Below are 22,414 nucleotides of genomic sequence, written 5' to 3' on the forward strand. Positions count from 1 at the left end.
AATTGGATGGAAGAGGTGCGGGGACCAGGATGCAGCGGTTCGTATTCTGGGGGCGAGGAATACATCCTTGCAGTGGACACAGAGGACCGCCAGCCAAGGGAAAGAGTGGGTCAGAGCCTTTGAGTACTAGCCTTGGGGCTCTAACTTGTGTCAGCTGCATGTTAGGAAATGGCAAATCACAGAAGTGGAGAGGGTCTAGAACACGGTGAGGTGGCTGGATTGTCACATCTGAAGCTGAGCAGGCCCCTGACTGCTGTGTGTGGGGTAAGGACAGTGAAGAGCAATTGGAGGTAATGTCTACACAACCTAGTCCCTACTTTAAGGTACCATCCCAGTGTAAGAGTCAAGGTGAGGCCCAGAGGAACTGGGTAACCCAAGAAGTTTGATCAACCTGTCTCCCAGGGGTCCCCGAGTTCTGAATGCTGGGTCTGGTTGCGATAACCAGAATCATGGACTGTGTAGGCGGCCAGATCACTACATTCCCCAAGGGCAAGTGGGGTGATGATAAGTGACACGATGTCACCAGTTAGGAGGTGCTAAATCAAGAGGGACACACCATTCAAATGAGTTGTCCCAGAAGGAGAATATGGGTAAGCAGCCAGTGGACACATAAGTCAGGGAGATCTGAGAGGATGGTTTGAAGCAGAAGGTGGGAAACATACTTTAGGTAACTCCGGGGCCAATGTACGGTGACTGTACTTTCCCTACACTGAGAAGGTGGGTGGGTGAGAACAAAGGGTTCCACTGAAAGTAGAAACCCTTTTATATAAAAAAAAGTGAGTGAAATGCTTATTGACCATTTTTACTTTTTTGTTCCTTTGCTTCTTCCCCTGGTCTTTTGCAATTTTATAACTTCTCTTAATAGTCAAAATGTAAATGTGATCATCTAATTTCTGTGCTGTTAATGAAGCTTCATTTTGGTTATAATACTTGATAATTCAGACTAATTAAACATTATTGTTATTCAACTGAGGCAGTTCTGAACTAGGAGGGCATGCCATTCTTAAATTCTCAAACCCACAGTACCGTGAAGGTTGACTCTCTGTAAATAAAAATTCCATCTTCACCGAAGTTTTCATGGCTATTCTCTGGAATGGATTCACTTACATTCAATAATTAACACACTCGGTCTCTAAGTTCTGCCATATAAACTATAATCCTATCACTTTTCTCCAATATGATGTCTCTGATGCTGAATGAGGTTTGCAGTCTGGTTGAAAGCTTTCCCACATTTATTACATTTATAGGGCTTCTCTCCTGTGTGAATCCTCTGATGCTGAGTAAGGTGTGTGCTTCGAATAAAGGCTTTCCCGCAGATTTTACATTTGTAAGGTTTTTCTCTGGTGTGGATTCTCTTATGTTGAGTGAGGGCTGAATGGTCGCTAAAGGCTTTCTCACATATATTACACGTGTAAGGTTTTTCTCCAGTATGAATTCTCTGATGTTGGGCTAGGGCTGATTGGTCCCTGAAGGCTTTCTCACACAAACCACACCTGTAAGGTTTCTCTCCGGTATGAATTTTCCGATGTCGAGCGAAGGATGAATTATCCCTGAAAGCTTTCCCACATTCGCTACACTTATAAGGTTTCTCTCCAGTATGAATTCTCTGATGCTCTGTCAGGGAAGAGTTCACCCTGAAGGCCTTTCCACATTCATTACATTCAAAGGGCTTCTCTCCAGTGTGAATTCTTTGATGCTGAAGAAAACTCGTACTCTGATTAAAGGCTTTTCCACATTCATTACATTTATAAGGTTTCTCTCCACTATGAATATTCTGGTGTTTGGTAAGATGTGCCCTGCACACAAAGGCTTTGTCACATATGTTACATTTAAAAGGCTTCTCTCCAGTGTGAATTCTATGATGGTGGGCAAGGTGTATGTTTCGGATAAAAGCTTTCCCACATAAGTTGCATTCGAAAGGTTTCTCTCCGGTGTGAATTTTCTGATGGTAAGTGAGTGAGGAGCTCACAGAGAAGGCCTTGCCACATTCCTTACATTCGTACGGTTTCTCGCCAGTGTGAATTCTTTGGTGGTGGATAAGGTGTGTACTCTGGTGAAAGGCTTTCCCACATTCTCTACATTCATATCGTTTCTCTTTAATAACAGTTTTCTGATTTGCATTCAGTTTTTCAGTATGAACTTTCTGATGTTTAGTAAGGGTTGAACTTTTAGTGAAGACTTTTCCACACTCACGACACTCGAAGGCTTTTTTGCTAGATTGAAATCCCTGACTCTGATCAAAAGATGAGCTCACAGTGCAGTGCTTCCCAGGTTCATCCCCGGCCTGGGCGTGGAGCACAGAGGGGGTCTTCTGGTGAGCAAGAACCTCCTGGCCTCCATGCTTCCATTCCAACTGGCCATCGTATTTCCAGTGGCTATCTCTAGTGAATCCTTCCTTTATCACCCACTGATCCAAGTCCTGATCAGGAATACCCGGCTTGGGAGGAGAGTTCTTACTCACAGGCATAGTCATCCAGTCTGAAAGACATCAAACATAAACATATGTTTTATCTAGTTACGGTAAGAAGATGAGCCTGTTTATAATGCTGACAAAGAGGTTGCCGTTTTGAAGGCATCTTGAAGGGAAGAGAGGAAAGGAAAGAGCAAGAGAGGTGAGCAGAGGACGTAGCAGGAAGGGGTTGATTTAATGTCAGATGTATGAAGCAGGACAGCTTGGGAGCTTGAGTTCAGAAGTCACAGGCCTGGGTTGGGATCCTGAGTACAATATTCATTTTCTTTGTGACTACAGAGAAGTTAATCTGACTTTCTAAGCCTCAAAAAGCCTACGTAGACCCTACTATGCTAATAGATAAGAAAAAAAAAATGTACCTTGTCCATTTTAGTGGTACGGTGTTTAAAATAACCTACATGCAGCCTAAAGAAACCAGGGAAACTAGAGGTCAACACTTGGGAGAAAAGTCATTCAACTCCTATAACTAATAAAAGAACATTTTTATGTTTTATACACTCATTCAGATGGGTAAAAAAAAAGCCACAGTAAAGGCTGTGTAAAACACTCATATCTGCTAATAAAATTAGGACCTCCTACTACTGGTGAGGAAGTGAAGTCTTTAAACCCGTATGAATAATGTAACATCTATATGAGGAAAATGCACCATGAAGATGTGTATGTCAGGAGGGAATATTAGGAACAAAGCAGTAAATCTGCCTGGATATACCCAGTACACCTTAGAGGGTGAGGCCTTTACTGGGGAAAACAGTATACTAGTCACTAGAAATGGGACTCTGCTACTAGGATACAAGCTGTGGTCCCACGTGTTATCTCACAGAATTATTTCTCTCTCCACAGACAAATTCTGCACTTACTCAATAATTGTCTCCCTTGGTTTCATGGCACAGGCATACCTCAGAGAGACTGCAGGTTTGGTTCCAGACTGCTGCAATACATTGAATGTCGCCATAAAGTGAGTCAAATGAAGTTTTTGGTTTCCCAGTGCATGTAAAAGTTATGTTTATACTATACTGTAGTCTTTTCAGTAGCACAGCGTTAGGTCTAGAAAAACACTCTACATACCACAATTTAAAAAGTACTTTATTGCTAAAAAGTGCTAACCAGCATCTGAGCTTTCAGCAAAATCTTTTTGCTAGGGGAGGGTCTTGCCTCAGTGTTGATGGCTGCTGAAGGCTGGGGTGGCTGTGACAATTTCTTAAAATAAGACAGTAATGAAATTTGCTGCATCGATGGACTCTTGCCTTTCAGGAATGATTTCTCTGTAGCATGAGGTGCTGTTTGATAGCATTTTACCCATAGTACAACTTCTCTCAAGATTGCAGTCAATCTCTCAAACCCTGCCTCACCTTTATCAACTAACTTTATGCCCTATTCTAAATATTGTGTTGTCATGTCAACAACCTTCACGGCATCCTCTTTGGTAGATTCCATGCCAAGAAACAACTCTCTTTGCTCATCTGTAGGAAGCAACTCCTCATCCGTTCAAGTTGTCTTGAGGAGCTTGCAGCAATTCAGTCCCATTCTCAGGCTCCATGTCTAATGCTAGTTCTCTTGCTCTTTCTACCACATCTGCAGTGACTTCCTCCGCTGAAATCTTGCACCCCTCCAAGTCACCCATGAACCTTGGAATCAATTTCCAAACTCCTACCAATATTGATTTTTTTGACCTCTGACCATAAATTATGAAGGTTCTCAATGGTATCTAGAATAGTGAATCCTTTCCAGAGGTTTTCAGTTCTATTGCCGGAATAACCAAAATGTGACATAGACATGAAGTGAGCCAACACTGCGGGAAAATTGGCACCAATGGGTCTGCTTGAAGCAGGATTGGCACAAACCTTCAAATTGTTAAGAAATGCATATCTGCACAGCACAAGAATGAGTAGGTCTGTATTAACAAGCAGAGTTCTGGACTGCATACTAGTTTTTCCTATGTATTTGTGATTATCTGCCTTTTATGTTAAGTCTCTTTAAGACTTTGTACTAAGAAATGAATGATAAAAGCTAGATACTACTTTGCAATGATGCAAAGATTCCTGGAAAGTCCTATCAAGAACAAGCCTCCTCATTACTTTTTTTCCTACACACTTCAGAAAATCTACAAAGAGCTATAATCAACAAAATCAAACTAAACTAATTCCTTTACTTATCTGGAAAAGAAAGTTAAACAGGTGCATTTAAAGCTAAAATCCTGGTGAGCTCAGACTAATGTTGCTCAAAACAAAAATGGTCAGTTAAATGCCAGGATTGCCAAATGTTAACACCTTAAGGGCTGACTCTCATTTCTGGACCTGATAAAGTAAGCTGTGGCAGACATTCCTGCAGAAAACAACTGGAAAATCTTAATTGATAAACAAAAATTCTGTCTAAAGGCATCAGATGTCACTCAAGGCCAACCTGATAGTTCAATATTTGGGAGAAAAGGGAAATACAGAAAGGTAATCCCAATACTTACTGGTTTTTTCCCTTATAGAATTTGCTGAATTCTAAAACCTCTCAGGACAAGAGACCAAAGCTAAGCAGAATTTCAAAATTTTCTAATCTTAAGAAAATATGGAGCCAAAATCTGAGATCAGGATTTTCCAAAGAAGGGGTTAGTGGTCACAGTAAACATGTAAAGCTCTCAGTATGCACTCCTGGAGGGCTACAACCTAGTAGCAAGGGCAAATAAGAGATAGGCAAAGCTTTATATAAACACCACAACCCAATCTCCATTTAACATGTCCCTGGTTGGATTAAGGTGGTTCCCTTACACTATCTGCCAGAAGAAAAGGCAAATGTTCTCTGGAGGAATATAACATCACCCAGGGCCTCTTCACTTCTTCAAATACAGTATCAAAGATTCAATCAAAATGTACCAGAGTAATAAGAAATTAAATCAAGAGAAAAAACAGATAATACACAAAGACCCACAGAATTCAGATAAAACAGATAATACACAAAGACCCACAGAATTCAGATATCCAAGTTATCAAACATGGATTTTGAGATAACTGTGATTAATGTGTTCAATAATATAGATAAGAATGAGAATTTCAACAGGAGATTGGAACCAATGAATCAAATGAAAATTCTACAAAAGAATATAATAATTGAAATTAAGAACTGAACAGATAGATTTAATAGTATATTAGACATAGTAGAAGGGAGCAATAGTACAATGGAAAAATACATAAGCAGAAAACATCTATGGTAAAAGTTGCTGAAAAGTTAAAAAAGAAACATACAAGTCATGATGAAGAGACTGACCACATGTGTGACGAGTTCTGGAATGGGAGAAGGAAACAGGGGCAAAAATACTATTTGAAACAACACAAAGGCTGAAAAATGAATTTGAGAAGCACCAGAGATTCCAAGCAGGATAAATACAAAGAAAATTCACCTAAGGACAAAACGACTGGAAACCTGAGTTTAATCTTAACAGTTGTTTGAGAAGAAAACAAATACGTTACTTTTAAAGAATAAGAAAAAAAAAAAAAAAAAGGGTGGCTCAGTCGTTAAGCATCTGCCTTCAGCTCAGATCATGATCCTGGGGTCCTGGGATGGAGCCCTGCATCGGGCTCTCTGCTCTGTGGGAAGCCTGCTTCTCCCTCTCCCACTCCCTGCTGTATTCCCTCTTACTGTGTCTCTCTCTGTCAAATAAATAAATGAAATCTTTTTAAAAATTAAATTCAAAAAAAAAAAAAAGAAGAAAAAAAAATAAGACTGGCAGCCATCTTTTCAACAAAAACAATGGAAGCCAGAAGACAATGAACCAACATCAGGAAGTGTTGAAAGAACATAACTGCCAAAAAATTCAATAGAAAGAAAATATCCTTAAAAAGTGAATATGAAATGGGTATTTCTATACAAATAAAAACAGAGACTGAGACACGAGCAGACCCACATTAAAAAAAACACAACAAAACAAAACACAGTAAGAAGCATGTTCTAGGCATAAGAAAATCCCAGGTGGAAACATGGAAATGTAAGAAGGAATGAAAAGCAATAGAAAAGTAAATATGTGAATACATGTAAGTATTATTGTACATAATAATTGTGTCTTGAGAGGTTGAAAATATATATGTAATTAAATACACTTAGCAGGGGCACCTGTGTGTCACAGGGGGTTAAGCCCCTGCCTTCGGCTCAGGCCATGGTCTTGGGGTCCTGGGACTGAGCCCTCATCGGGCTCTCCGATCGGCGGGGAGCCTGCTTCTCCCTCTCTCTCTGCCTGCCTCGCTGCCTATTCGTGATTATCTGTCACAAACAAACAAAAACTAAGATTCTAAGACTGGATTTAAAAAATCCAACTAAATGCTTATTCAAAGAGAAATACCAAAACACAGGTATAGAAATATAGAAAAGAATGAAAAGGATTTATGAAGCAAGCAGTAACAATAAGAAAGCTGGTATATATATCAGACAAATCTTACAATATTAGAAAAAATAGACTTTCAGATATTTCACATTGACAGAAGGGACAGTTCTCCAGGAACATATAACAAATCTACATTTGCGCATAAACTTCACAATGTATAAAGTAGAAACTGAGAAAATGAAAAGCAAAAACAGAGAAATCTTTATAATCCTAGCAATCTGTGTTCACACACCCCTCTCAATAACTCAGAAATCAAACCTTTAAGAATGGAGATGCTCTCAATAACCTGATAAACAAATCTGACTCAAATAATAGACTTGAAAACAGTACACCCAACAATGACAGAGCACATATTATTAGTACATAGAGAACGTCTACCAAAACTGACCTTATATTGGCTGTAAATGAATTCATTTCACAGGAATGAGAACATTCAGAGTATGTTCTCTGAACTCAGTGGAATTAAGCTGGAAATGAACCCAGATATTTCTAAATTAAGTAATACATTTCGAAATAACTGATAGATGAGAGAAAAAAAATCACAACAAAAATTAGAATTTAAATGATAATAAAAATATGATATGAAACTGATAGGATGCAGCTACAGTCATGTGTAGAAGGAAATGTACATCTCAAGAAATTAGAAAAATAGCAAGTGAAACAAAAAGGAAAAATAAAAGGAAAGATAAAAAAATAAAACAAAAAAATAAAAAGGACAATAAAAATGAAAAATAAAGACAAAATAAAAGACAAATCAATAACTTAATAAAAATTGATAGACTTCTAGCAACACTAATCAAGAAAAGAAGGCACAAAATAATTATGTGTGTGCCTTACTAATTACTAATGATCACTAATTACAAATTATCAATAATGATTACTATAAAGACGACATCAGGACAGATTCCACAGAGACTTATAAGATAATAACATAATAAGGAAACTTTATTTAATAAGTTTATGTTATAAAAAACTTTATGTTAATAAGTTTGGGCTCTTAGAGCAAGGCTCAAATTCCTAGAAAGGTATAAAAAAAGAAACAGAAAATTTGAATGGTCTTACAACTAATAAATAAATTGAATCTTCGTTTTAAAATGTTCTTCTCACAGAGGTGCCTGAGGTGCCTCAGTAGGTTAACTGGCTGACTTTTGATTTTGGCTCAGGTCATGATCTCAGGGTCCTAGGATCAAGTCCCATATCAGGCTCTGTGCTCAGTGGGGAGTCTGCTTGAGAATTCTCTCTCTCTCCCTCTCCTTTTATCCCTCCCCTCACTTGTGATCACACTCTGTGCTCGCTCTCTCTCACTCAAATAAATAAATCTTTAAAAAATAAATAAAAACCTCTCACTACGAGATTGCCAGGCAGAGATGGCTTTAGTACTGAATTTGTATGAACATTTAAGGGAGAAATAACACCAATTTTACACAAGCTTTTTCAGAGAACTGAAGAGAACAAATATTTCTGATTGGTTTTATGAAGTTAGCACAACCTGCCAGAATCTGATGAAGACAATTAAAAAAAAAAAGTCACAGATTATTTTTTTCTCATCAAAATAGATGCAAAGTTCCTAAAAGAAATATTCAGCAAACCTATCAATAAGAAAAGATCAGACAATTATATAGAAAATAAAAGGTACTTTACAAAAGAGAATATTGGGAGCACCTAAGTGGTGCCTTTGGTTAAGTGTCCGACTCTTAGTGTTGGCTCAGGTCATGATCTCAGGGTTGTGAGATCAAGCCCAGAGTTGGGCCCCATGCTCAGCGGGGAGTCTACTTGAGATTCTCTCTCCCTCTGCCCCTCCCACTTGTGCTCTCTCTCTCTTTATAGTAAATAAGTTTTCCAAAAGAAGAGGATATTAAAGAGATTAAAAATAGAGATGATCAATTTCATCAGTCATAAGTTGAAACACAATCAGATACTCCATAAATCCTCTAGAGTGGTGGAAAAAAAATTTAAATGGTAATACTAAGTCTATAGAGAATATGGAACCCTCGTATACTGCTGGTCTACCCACTTTAGAAAACTACCTGGCAGTGTCGACTAAAGCTTGCATACTCATGAACATAGTACTCATAACTACATACCCAAGAGAAATGTACATTTATATCCTCTAAAAGCCATATAGGCACATTCAAAGCAGTACACTTCATAATAGCCCCAAGCTAGAAATGAATCAAATGTCTAACAACATTAGAAAGTAGAAATGTTGGTAGGTTTACAGAGTGAAATATTGTACATCAGTGAGAATGATCCAACTATTGCCATACGTGCATGAATCTCAAACATACTGTATGATTCCATTTATACAAACTTTGAAAACAGGCAAAACAAGCCTACGGTCAGGGTAGTAGTTATCTTTAGAACAAAAGAAATAGAGGGGATGGGAGGTTTTTGATGTGCTGGTAACATTCTTGTTACACGTGCCAGTTATACAGTATTTACACAGTAAAAATGTGTTGAGTTTTACACTTATAATTTGTGTATTTTCCTGGGTTAGTATTACTATAATTTTTTTTTAAGATTTTTATTTATTTATTTGACAGACAGAGATCACAAGTAGGCAGAGAGGCAGGCAGAGAGAGAGGAGGAAGCAGGCTCCCGCTGAGCAGAGAGCCCGATGCAGGGCTCGATCCCAGGACCCCAAGATCATGACCCAAGCCGAAGGCAGAGGCCCAACCCACTGAGCCACATAGGCACCCCTTTAAAATATTTTTACTTAAAAAAATCTGGCAGAAGGCTTTCAAAAGGGATATACTATGGCTCAACAAAAATAACTAATTGCTAGCTTTCTTTTCTAGCAGCTGCTGGGTTAGTTATATCTATTAAAGCCTTTTCTTGATTGTGGTCATAAAATCACATCACGTACATTAAAGAGAATACTTGTCTTCTGAATGTTCCAGGAGAATACTCATGTAATCAAGAGGGGAGTCAAATGCACCCCGGTTTTCCCACATTAAAGATGAACTGAGGTTAGGAGAGACTGGACCCCTGCTGAAGATCTGAGCACATGGAATCTGCTTTCCCCGGGTCCCCCAGGTCACCTCAGAGTGGGCTGAATTAAGGAGCAATACCCCTAGCTGCATTGTCCCACGTTACAAAAAACAAAGTATGGTCTTAAACTATGTAACTCCAGGGTTTCACACAAGGTATGCAAGTGGTATGATCCAAACCCCTTTACAATGTACTCGAAAGGTCAGCCCCAGGGAGGGATAGGAAACTAACCTGATTTACTTCCACATTACCTAGAGTTTCAGGAACTGGCACCATCAGGTACCTCTGGAAGTGGGGAATGGATATTGGAGCATTGCTTTAAGGTCAGTTTACAAAGCCATTAGGCCCCCATGTCCCTTCCTCCAGTCCGAAGAGCTTGGGGACTCCCCTCTCCCAACTTGGCAGAAGTCCCAGCCTTTCCTCTTGGAGGGAGTAAATCGAAGGTGCTCTGGACTGAAGACACCAGGGCAACTAGTGGCAGGAGGTGAAACACTCAAGCCCCACTTACCCACTAAGAGTTTCCAGAAAGGACCTTGATCCTCCCACCATTTACCTGGGCAGACAATCAGGGACAAACCGGATACAGGAGGAAAGCTTCTAACAGGAAAGCGATACCAAAATAATCAAAGAGAAAAATTATGAGCTTATGAAGAGAGAGAAAAATGTTTTTAAAAAACCATTATCTTTAGAGGTAAAATATTTTTAACCATAAAATGTGAATACTAGCATATAAATAAAGCAATATCCAGAGGAACAAGAGTTCTTGGAAATTAAAAATGATGGCAGAATTGGAAAACTCTGAGAATTCTCACTGTTAAAACAATTAGAAAACCAGAGCGGTGGGAAGAGAGAGAAAGAAATAACTTTTTAGGCAATGGACAAATGACAGGGAAAGATGGAGATCCCTGGAAGAAAGGAAACAGACAAGGGAAGGCCTAGGGATTTAGCCCCGGGGACAGTGTCCATTTCACAGCACAGGGACCAAAACAGCCCAGGAGGCTCAGTGAACAGAAGTGACAGAGCCCAGGATTCAGGGAGGCTGAGGCAGCTAACATTTGTGGCCCACTGAAAAGAAGCTGTGGAAACTGAATTTGCAGTTTAATACCTTCCCATGGGGGAAAATTCCTGGCCCAGAAAACTTCACTGGGTTGACCAAGCCTTTTCAGGAAGAAATAACACCAATTCTGTACAGATTTTCCCAAAAAATAATAGGGAAGGGGAAATGTCCAAATTCATTTTATAAGGCTAACATTACCCTGATATCAAAAACAAAGATATTGCGAGGAACAGATCAGACTAATTTATCATGACTACAGATGCAAAAATTCGGAACAAAATGTTAGCCCATTTAATCCAGCAATATTTCGAAAACAAGAAATGAAAACCAAGTTGGGGTTTTCCAGGAAGGCAAATTTGATTTGACATTTTAAAACCAATCAATGTAACTGATAAACATAGCAGCATCTTCAGGATTTGGAAAAGCATTCGTGAAAAATGCCATATCCAGTCATGATAAAACTCTCATCAGATGAGTCAACTTCTTCAACCTGACATCAGGGGGGCATCTGCAAAATAATCCACACACGACAGACTCAATCGTGAATGACAGAGCGATTTCCCCCGAGAGAGGGAACAAGGAGGGGTGGCTCCTTGCAGAGCTGCTGCTAAGCATGGTGCTGGAGTCTGACCCAGCACAGTAAGGGGCACCTAGCTCCTGCGTCCACTGAAAAGAGTGTCCCAGTTTCAACACACAACTACGGCACAACCTGGGATTCTTGCTTCTAGGCACGTACCTTAGTGAGCACATATGTCTACAAAGAGCATACGAACTAAAATACATCCACAAGAAGCCTTGTACCAGACTGTTCATAGCAGCTTTAGCCAAAACCTGAAAATAGCCCAAATGCTCATTAACGACGACTGAACAGAGCTATCACCATATGACAGGGCGCTAACTCAGCAACAGCAAAGTATTTCTGACACGTGAAACAACAAGGAGTCTCAGAGATACTGTGCTAAGTGACAGAAGTCAGATACAGATATGTCTATGTGTCCATTCCTGTGAAATCCTGGCAGATTAGGGTTGCCTGGGTTATGGATGGGGAAGGGGATTCACTGCAAAGAGGTCAGAGGGAACTCTTAGAGCAAAAACGTCATTATTTTAAGCAAATTTATCAAATAATCAGCTAAAGGAAGAGAAAAGGGACTATCTCTCCAGAGGGGAGAATGGGAAAAAGGGGGGACAAAGGGGCCACTTGTTTTTTATATTCAACACTGTTGTTCCATGAAATACATGTATTACTGTGATAAAACTTAATTATTAAAAATAAGAAGAAGAGAATAGGGGCGCCTGGGTGGCTCAGTGGGTTAAAGCCTCTGCCTTCGGCTCAGGTCATGATCTCAGGGTCCTGGGATCGAGCCCCAAGTTGGGCTCTCTGCTGAGTGGGGAGCCTGCCTCCCTTCCTCTCTCTCTGCCTGCCTCTCTGCCTACTTGTGATCTCTGTCTGTTAAATAAATAAATAAATAAAATCTTAAAAAAACAAAACAAAACAAAAGAATAGAATAAAATCCAAGAAAGTCAAAGGTAAGAAATAAAGGGCAAAAAAAATCAATGAACTAGATCAAGATAAAATAGAAAGGATCAGCAGAGTCAAACATTCATTAAAAAGTCTATTAAAGGGGCGCCTCGGTAGCTCAGTCCGTTAAGTGTCTGACTTGATCTCAGCTTGGGTCTTGATCTCAGGGTTGTGAATTTGAGCCCCATGTTGGGCTACTCGAAAAACAAAGAAAAGTCTATTAAGAAGCAACCTCTGACAAGATATTATGGGGAAAAAAAAGACAAAAGTTAAGTACTATTAGAAAATCATGCTTCCATTCAATGGTTATATCTGAGGATATAAGAACAAGCAAGACCAAGTCCTTCCCTTGTGGATCTAAGGGTAGAAAGGATCATTTCAACACAACACAAAAAGCATGAAGATAAAGATCATTAAGGCAAAAGACTGATATATTTTACTTCATTAAGAATTTCTGTTAGTGAGAAAGACAATTATCATATGATCTCCCTGATATGAGGTATTTGAGAGGCAATGTGGGGGGTTTTCGGGGTAGGGAAGGAAAAAATGAAACAAGATAGGATGGAGAGGGAGACAAACCATAAGAGACTGTTAATCTCAAAACAAACTGAGGGTTGGGGGGGTGGGGAGGGAGAGGGTGGCTGGGTTACAGACATTGGGGAAGGTATGTGCTATGGTGAGTGCTGTGAAGTGTGTAAACCTGGCGATTCACAGACCTGTACCCCTGGGGCTAATAATACATTATATGTTAATAAAAAATAAAAAAAAAATGTGGGCGCCTGGGTGGCTCAGTGGGTTAAGGCCTCTGCCTTCAGCTCAGGTCATGATCTCAGGGTCCTGGAATCGAGCCCCACATCGGGCTCTCTGCTCAGCAGGGAGCCTGCTTCCCCCTCTCTCTCTCTGCCTGCCTCTCTGCCTACTTGTGATCTCTGTCAAATAAATAAAAAATCTTAAAAAAAAATTAAAAATTTAAAAAAAAAGAATTTCTGTTAGTAAAGAAGAGAAACTATAGGGTGACACATATTAACTGATAAAATACTGGGTTCCTGTTATATACACACACACACACACATATATATATATATATATACACACACATTTATATATTACTGTATGAAATCCTGGATTCCTGAAGACATACAACTTTTTACAAATGAGTAAGAAAAAGATAAACTATAATAGAAAAATGAGCAAAGAATAGAAACATGTAAGTCACAGAACACAAATCAGCAACATACAAAAAGATGTCCAATTTCACTAGGAAACAAGGAAATGTAATTTAAAACCACAGGGAGATACCATTTCACAGGAGTGGGACTGGGAAAAAAAGTCTAACAGTTCCCAATTTTGGCAAGAGTATCAAGTAACAAGAACTTGTGTCAACTATCAGTATAATATGGAACAACTAATTTAATTAATCAGTAATCTGGGAAAATCTAGCAGAGTTGACGAATCATATACCCTTAAACCCAGTGTCTCCACACCTATGAATACATTTAAAGACTCCCGAAGAATGCCCATGCATATGAGGAAATGCATATAAAGAATATTCAGTCAGCATTATTCTACATAGCAACGTCCAGAAACGACCTACAGGTCTACCAGCCACAGAATGGAGAAACTGAGGTATCGCCGCTGAGGGAGTATCGAAGGGCAGAGCTACACATCTTGGCAAGGGTTGAAAAGTACAGCCTGTGGAAAGATATCTGCTGTACAATACATGGATCAAACGTTAAAGCACGCAAAGCTGATCGTGACTGCTCAGAGCCAGAGATAAATGTGGAAAGACCATGACGAGGAGCACGGGGCTGCTGGTGATAAGCTAGCGGCTCTGGCGGGCGTTGAGAGGTGGAAGGGGCAGTGATGTGGGGCACATCAGACTCCATGGGTGCCCCTCCGTTTTGTTACTTCGGCTGGACAGTGGGGGTAAGGGTGCTGTTTCCTTACTCTTCAGACTATCAAAAAATACCACAGATTCGCGTTTGTATACAGAATGTACAGCCATTAAAATGTGTTCATTTTAAAATAAATCAAGGAAATGACCACAAACGTCGAAGTAAAATTACAGCCTGTAAGAGATGTAAATAAGAGCTAGATCTCTGAAAAAAAATTCCCAACCAATTTAAGAGGGAAAAGGGGACAAAAAAGCAGATAAAGTTGGAAATGGGGAAGAATACACAATATAAAGTGTTAAATATTTACATGAATGCTTTGCCCAGTTGTGAACGAATACACTTCATGGCTCAAAAAAAAAAAAACCAAAACCAAACAAACAAAAAACAACAAAAAACCCCCACCAACAGTTTAAAGCTAATTGGTAAAAGGTATAACCAATAACAGAAACAGAAAGTAACAGAAAGAAACAGTAACAGAAAGAAACCTCAAAGGATTAATAAATACGGAAGAACTATGAAAAGTTATTAGCACATGACCCAAATTAAGGGACCAGGTGGTTATCTGTAGGTTCACTGAGTAAACAATTTCTAGGTGACTGAAGCTCTTCTGGAGGAGGGGAGAGCATGAGTTTGAGGGTCAGATGGGTTTCAACGCTGGCTTCACCCCTATCCTGACTTGCCAGGGAACAGCAACGTTAAATCTGTCCAAATGAGTTAACCATGCTGAGGCCTGGTTTTCTGTAAGCGGGGTTGATGCGACTTGCCTCACATGTTGTAAGGACTGACTGGGGTAATTTGCATAAATACCCTTGGAAAACACCCAGCATGGTAGTAGTTCCCGGGTGCTCAAATGCCAACTCTCTTCTCCCTCTGCTAGTGCATGGCCCTGAGAAGAGAAAATCTATCAGAAGGACTTCTCCCTACAACTGAAAATAAGTGTCTGTTCTAAATCAGGAGTCACTGGTGCAACAATGGAGAAATTCTAGATGGCTTTTTGAAGTCCTCATCAGTCATCATGAAGTGAAACAGAAATAAGAAAAAAAAAACAAACTAAAAATGATCTAATGAATGCTTTAAGAATACTGACAGAGAGTGACAACAGGGCAATAGATATTGGAAATGACTACCATTTCTCTACAGCAGCAATTTCTGGCTAAGAAAACAGAAGATGGTTTTATTCAAAAAGTAAAAATAAATCTTCGATAGATAATGAGAGGAACAGCCATAAAAATTTATTGGGAAATATAAAGTAAGACTTCTTCCCATGCCTGATCAGTGCTAACCACTGGTCATCGTTCCAGAATCAGCTCAAAGTTTTGGGGTGACCAGGCAACTCAGGAAGACGAGGTGCTGGACTCTGAGAGTCGGGAAAGGCACGGGGAAGGCCTGCACCATGACCACCTGGTTTTTCAGGTCATTACCCACACGTGACTGTCAAATTGTTTCTAGGCATAAAACTCCTTCATCTTCATATTCCCCCCACCCAAGTACAGGAAAGAACTCGTGGTAATGAGGAGTAATGGAAGAATAGATGAGGTTATGCTCAAGTGGCAGGACAGCAGATAAGGTTCTTTTGCTTAATTCCCCCACGCCCCCCTTCTTTTGTCAGAACCCTGCTTGTATAGTACGGAATGAAATACTAAAAATGCCTTAGCTTGGGTATCACAGAACACACAAATTCAGAATGCTACTGGGGTAAGTTAGAAGAGATTTCTTTGGAAAAGTGAATTTTAGAGTTAAGACATTTAAATTCCAGAACAGATTGGGTCCTAGACATTCCACATATAAATCCCCGCCTATTTTGCTGGGTGAAAAATCAGTACCGAAAGGTTTTAAAAAATACTTCATAGCCTGCAAAACACCAGCTCAAACAGAAATGTCGTAATATCTTGGATAAGGCAATACGCTCTCTTAGAAAATTCAGGACCAAAGGGAGGGGCACCCACCGGGCTCCTCGAGACAAGTAACAATCACTAAACTGTCTAGTTCTCTATATGCTCGGGCTACAAGTCTATGCCACCTACCAGGTGCCAAAAGAGGGACCTGGCCAAGTGTAATCCTGGCCACACTCTCATGACGCTTCCTGCACGGTGAGGTGCTGACAACAGGCAGAGAGTAATTAAATGCTGGCTGAATTGGTGCACACACAGATGAACAAATACGAAGGTGGCTCAAGAAGCCTGCAGGGTTTAGCTGGCACGGCTGCTCAGAAGGCACATGGTTAGCCGGCCCATCTCACCCTGCCGTGTGTGCAACCTGGCGTGGTTCCTCATCACTGAGAACCGCCAGCAGAGACCGCACTGTGAGATGCTAAACAAGGCATGGGGCAGGGGGAGCGGCCCAGGTTACACTGGAGGCCTCTTCCAAACTGAAAACTATTAATCAATACCAAATAGGGAGAAAATTCATGGATAGGAGGGTCCCCATTCACACAGGGACCAGTGTGGCAACCAGATGCTGTGGTGAATGAGAAGGGAAAAGACAGTGTTCCTCAGTCTGGAGCATTTGTGGAGGCCCTCCTGGTGCCTCCCACACGCAGGGCTCTTACCAAGACAGAAGCTTCCCGACGCGTCCTCTAGCATCCATTCTTCTCCTTTTCCCAGTTGGGAAAACACATCTGACTGGGGTCCTAAGAGTCCTGTTTTTGTGGGGAAAAATGGACCACATCTTATTCATACCAGTGATAAAATCATTGCAAGGAAGAGACCTGGTCCTCGGGACTTCCTGGAAAAGATGACCTGATAGGAAGGCCAGGGGACAGGTGAGTTCTTCAGAAGGAAGAACAGAAGCCTGGGGCCTGACACAGACCAGCTATCCCATGTCCTTCTCCCTGCTGACACAGAGAGAGGATTCAACCTTGTCGCCTTTGAAGCATCTGCACTTAGACTCCAAAGGGGTTGCATCCCCAGGACACCAGGGGTAGGCATGCAGCAGCCCTGAACAGAGCATCCTCGATCAGCCCACTCCCAGCCCAGTCTTCTGTGTGGAACCAGTTTGAGAGTTTCTAAGGGTCCCTAAGGGATCCCCACGTGTGAAGCTCAGCCCTCGGAGGCCCCCGCTTACCCAGTGAGACCAGGTTGCTGTAGTTCTCCAGCATCACATCCCTGTAAAGGGACCTCTGAGTAGGGCTCAGCTGTGCCCACTCGTCCCGGGTGAAGAGCACGACCACGTCCTTGAAGGTCACTGATTCCTGCAACAGCAAACCCCATCCCTGGTGACCGGCGGTGACCCCCTCCCGTGGCTCTCTGGGAAGAGCTGAGCCTGGCAGGCCCAGGAGCCCATTGATAGGTGCACGACTGTTAGTACAGAGCGGGCTGGTGTTCTATGACAATGTAAGCATTTCCTCAGGGTGTCCCGGGGCTGAGCTTTTATCAGACTTTGCTTCTTGCCTCGAAGAAACACGTTGTGTGGAGAAGATAGGCTTCCTCAGCACTGAGACTTCATTCTTGCTGTTCATTTCGCCCCGAATGTTTTCTCCCATTTCCCTCAATCTGCCCTCCTCCACCCCATGACCAAATCTTACCCAGACCTCAGCCTCCACAATTCCTCCTGGGCACAGCCGTCCTCAACTCCCTTCTCAAGTGAGCAGGCCCAGCAAAGCACCATCCCACTTTACTGTGGGTTCTTGTTTACCTTCAGATCCCCCCCCCACTGGACTGTTAACTCCAAGAAGCTAGGGACTATGTCCCCATCTCTCTTGTCTTCCCAGCATGTCTTGGAGAACATGGTCCAGCACCTATTACTTGTTGCTGAGCAACTCCTTCCTGCTTGTCTTCCGCTGCTCACCTACTCACCTCCAACACACGAACACAGTTCCCACAGGAACAGTCATTCTGGACAATATGACCTTGTCCCCTCTGATCACAACTAGTGCCTTGCTTAAGAAACTCTTGGCTGAGAAGCCAAGAGAGGTGGTGTGCCCTGAGAAGGACTTAAGGAGAAGCCCAGAGAAGAATGTCAATCTATCTATCTATTTCTATATACATACAGGAGGAATGAGGGCAGGCCTCCAACTGAGACTGGATTAAGAGAAAAGCTCTTGGTTAGGGTAAAAAAACCAAGCCCACCCTCTCCAAACCTCTACATTAAAAACTTTTAAGTCAATTTTGGGGGGCGGGGACCCTGCAGCAACTCCCCACTCACCTGGACCATGGGTGGCAGGTGCCTGACGGCCATTCCTTCTCTGATAAGCCGTTTCAGAGACTGGCAGAGTGGGACCAAGGCTAGAAACTTCTACACACCTGTTATGAGGAGAACTGGGTTAAAAGAGATCAGAGGACAGTCCAGACTGAGGCTGTGAGCATTCCCATTCTAGGAGTCCTCCAGTACCCCGAAGCAGTAGATTCTTGGTTCCTAATTGTTCCCAATTCGCTCTCCTCTTTCTGAGGATAGTTCTGACGGCCTCCACTGTCAAGGGGATCCTTCCCCATGCGGCCATTCCCAGCCCCACACTCTCTCCCAGCATCTGAGTCAAATCCTCCACATCTTCCCGTAACTTAAATACGGTGGGTTTTCCTTGCAGAAAGCACCCTTCAGCCCCAGATCTCAGGATTTCTACCCACCCCCTGTCCTTTACCCTGAAGTTTCCTTGACAGGTCTCAAGAGAAGTTCCCCCCCCTCCCTGCCTGGAAGGGGAGCGGAGGAAGTGGGGAAGGATGATCTTCCTTCTCCTCCAAAGGCAAGCTACGGGGGCTGGATCGTCACTGCCAAGGCCTCTCAGGCCAAGCCCTTCTCTGACCTCAGGCCTCTTCCCTTCCGCCCAGTCTGGATGACAAAGAGCCAGAGTGGGCGAGAGGCAGTGCATTTGTGTGTCTGGGCGGCGGGGAGTCTCATTCACACAATCGGCCCTCCGGCCCCCTGCCGGGTCCTCGCGGAAGCTGCTGCCGCGACTGTGGCTGCGGCTGCCCCGGCCTCCGCGAGGTCCGCAGACAGGGCTCCGTCACAGACCCGAGCATCCACCTCTGGAGGCGTCCCCCGGCTCCCCGCAGTCGGCTCCTCCGAGACACACGCAGAGGCCTGGACCGCATCCTCCTCCACATGCGCTCGCACATTCGGACCCTAAAACCAACAGCCTGCACCTGGCCGTCCTCCCCTTTCCTCTGTGGAATCAAACCTCAGTCATATGTCCCGAGAAGTTTGGGGCAACGGATCGGTGTCCTCCGGCACGGACTACTACCCGCACCGAGTCGCCGTTCTTTCCCGCAGCCCTGGCCCCCGGGGCCCGACTACCCCACGGCCGATCCCGCTCTCCCTACGCGGCTCTGCTCGCCGTACCTGGTCACCACAGGATTGCCCTTGGAGGAGCCTCTGCCCGCGGCGAGAAACCGCAACCGCCACATCGCAGGCTGAACACAATGAGCTGGAGTCGGCAGCCCCGGTCGGAACTGCGCTTGCGCGTTGCCCGGGGAGCCGCTGAGCCGAGTACCCGGGAGTCCGAGGGCAGCAACACTTCGGCTTCCCAGACTCCACTTCCCAGAGGGCGAAGCGGCGGCCAGGGCCAGCCCCTGCGTGGGGCGGAGAAAGTCATACCGCGCGCCTGCGCAGACAGAGCCCGGCCCTTCAAGGCGACGCCCGGCAGCTTTGCGCGCTGAAACTACATTTCCCAGAGGCCACGGCAGGCTCTTTGGCGTTCCTCTTAGGGCAGCTAATTCTCCCGGCGTTAGGCAGCACGTGCGGGCTTTCGTTCCGTCCAAGTCAGGCTCCGAGCCCTCCTCAGTCCTGAAGTAACGCCCGGGAAAGGCAGTGACCAGCGAGAAATTGACGCGGGATAAAGTCGGTCCGTCACCGCGGGGAGCGGATCGGGGGTGGTCCGGGAGGACGGAGTAAGAGGTGAGAAGCCGCAAAAGGCGCCTTCCTGAAAGAGGACCGCGCGGGGACGACTTGAGAGGGCGGAGGACGCAAACCATTGTAGCGGTGTGGCCCGGGGGACCGGCGGGGGCGCGAGGCCGGGGTGCGGGGCCGGCGGCGGGGACCAGGGTGGCAGCCTCGGGACCCGAGAGGAGCGCCGAGGAGGTCGAGCGGACCTGCGGTTCGGCGGCTCGCCGAGGCAGGAGGGAGCCCGGAGGCCGTGGTGGGATTCCTTTCTGCGGGGACGGGCAGGGACGGGGTGACCTGTGGAGAATCCCACGCGGGGTGTTTAGTTGCCTTTGAACACATGTTTTCGCGAAGTTCGGGGAGGAAGGGGAGGTTTTAACTTTGTTGGCGGTGAACTTAGTAAAAAATGTGAGCAGAGGTTTGTCGGGACTGTCGGCTTAGGAAGCGGTGTCAGTGACTTAGGTCCCACGACGGCGTTCTGTTTGGGGTTTTATGGGAGATTTCATCCTCTCGACAACTTTGGGAGCACGTGTGTGTCAGGCACTGTTCTGGGGGCTGGGGAGAGAGCCGTGGAACCTGCGCTTAGTGTCTGTCCGGAAACCTGTGAACGGGGGCGTGGGGGGTGGGGTGGGGATGATAAGTCGAGTTTGGGGAAATCCTCTTTGAGGGGAGCACATGAGCAGAGACTGGACTCCGGTGAGGTAGGAAACCGTGTGAATACGTGGGGAAGAGCTGTCTAAGGGGACGGGACGGCGAGGTCCCGAGACTGACGTGTGTGCTTGGTGAGCCGGAGGCTATGCGAGGCTGGAGGGACTGGAGAGGGCCCGGTGGGCAAGGGAGCGTTGCACGGTAGGTTCCAAGCGGTCCCGGGCCTTGCAAGCCATCGGAAGACCTTTGGATTTGTTCCGTGTGTGATGGGCAACCAGCGAAGGAGTCTGCGCGAGTGACGCGGTGAGCACATTTGGACAGAATCGCTGGTCAGCTGCAAGGGGAGGAGAGACTCCGGAGGCGCCCGGGCAATACAGGGAAGCCGGGTAGGAGGCTGTTATAACAGTCCCAGGGGCGGACAGCCTCCCATAGACATACCGCCTTTGTGTGTGCACCGCATTTGTTTTGAGGGTCTAGTGATTCCAAGATAATTTTCCGGATGCCATGCTAAGGAGTCTGGGTATTACTTTGTTTTCAAGTATATGAGAATGATAATATGTGTTTATGGAGCACTGTGTGTTGGGCACTTTTATGAGTACTTTACATGGGTATCTTCTGTAATCCCAAGCTGTGCAGTTTGCACTACTAACAATAAGTGAAGCACGCAGATGTTCAGTTTGTTGCTCGAGGTCTCATGTCTAGTAACTCGAACCCGGTGTCTTGGCCCTGGGATAGAGAAGAGGTGCAGACTATCCTCCTTACTTGTTGACCAGAATGACTGAGAACTGACATACAGGGACCTAAGGCATCCAAAAACTCCTGAAAAAATAGTGCAATCTCTGTATAGCTGACTTGTTTCTCCAGCTGCTTCTTGTATAGCTTAATGTTTCACCAAGTTTTGAGTTATTGCATTATCTTAGGCTTCAGTAGGTTTCATATTTCCTCTTCTCCTTGTCCTGTGCCTTCCTTCTGACCCTTTATTTTGCTGTTGTCTTTTTCATTTTCATCTACTTTCTATCCATCTCTTATCTCTGCTCCTCTAGAAAAAAATTTGTGAAGGCAGAGGAGGAAACTAGGTGTAAGGGACAAGTATTAAAGATCTAAGTTTCCGAGGATAAGGTTGTTTCATTCCCTCTGTCTTTGTTCCAGCCCCCAAGATTTAGAGCTTAGAGGTCACATAGCCCAAAGACACTGACCTGCCCAGGGACCCAGTTCTATAGGGAGCCTCTTCAATTGCCACCCACAAACGAGTTCTGTACCCATCACTTCTTGATTCCCACCTCTCCTGGTGAAAAATTTCCTTCCTTCAAAAAAGGTTCCTATAGCTTCTGCCTCTGCCCCAGTCCTGTTTTCCCACTTTGAGCTGCCTGTCCCCTCCATGCTGTACCTTCCACTCTCCCACATCTTTCTTTTCAACCGTCAGGTAAACACACTCTCGCCAGAGTATTGGCCACATCAACACCTTGCTCAAACCTCCTTTTCTTTGCCTACCTCCACTTTAGGGGCTGGAAGAGTATTTATTTTCTCAGCCTCCTTTGCTGCTGGCCTCCATGTAACACAGCTATGGTCAGTGAGATACAAGCCAAAGTCCGCTGAGCAATTTCTGGGACAACCTCTTTTAATAAAGGCACAGATATTGCTGGTGCTTCCCACTCTC

At 43.9% G+C, this 22,414-nt stretch overlaps 1 protein-coding gene across 1 annotated transcript; it reads right to left on the reverse strand.

Moving 5' to 3' along the window:
- Positions 1 to 44: 44 nt before the first annotated feature.
- Positions 45 to 19,706, reverse strand: ZNF454 (zinc finger protein 454). Its single transcript, XM_032846827.1, has 5 exons — positions 19,570 to 19,706; positions 18,439 to 18,536; positions 17,359 to 17,485; positions 16,844 to 16,933; positions 45 to 2,478 (listed from the first exon to the last, which is right to left on the reverse strand). The coding sequence occupies exons 2-5, from the start codon at positions 18,469 to 18,471 to the stop codon at positions 1,163 to 1,165; spliced, it is 1,566 nt and encodes a 521-aa protein (XP_032702718.1). The 5' UTR covers positions 18,472 to 18,536; positions 19,570 to 19,706; the 3' UTR covers positions 45 to 1,162.
- Positions 19,707 to 22,414: the final 2,708 nt, after the last annotated feature.

Source organism: Lontra canadensis, unplaced genomic scaffold, assembly GCF_010015895.1.
Source record: "Lontra canadensis isolate GAN:19392208 unplaced genomic scaffold, GSC_riverotter_1.0 scaffold181, whole genome shotgun sequence".
NCBI classification, from domain to species: Eukaryota; Metazoa; Chordata; class Mammalia; order Carnivora; family Mustelidae; genus Lontra; species Lontra canadensis.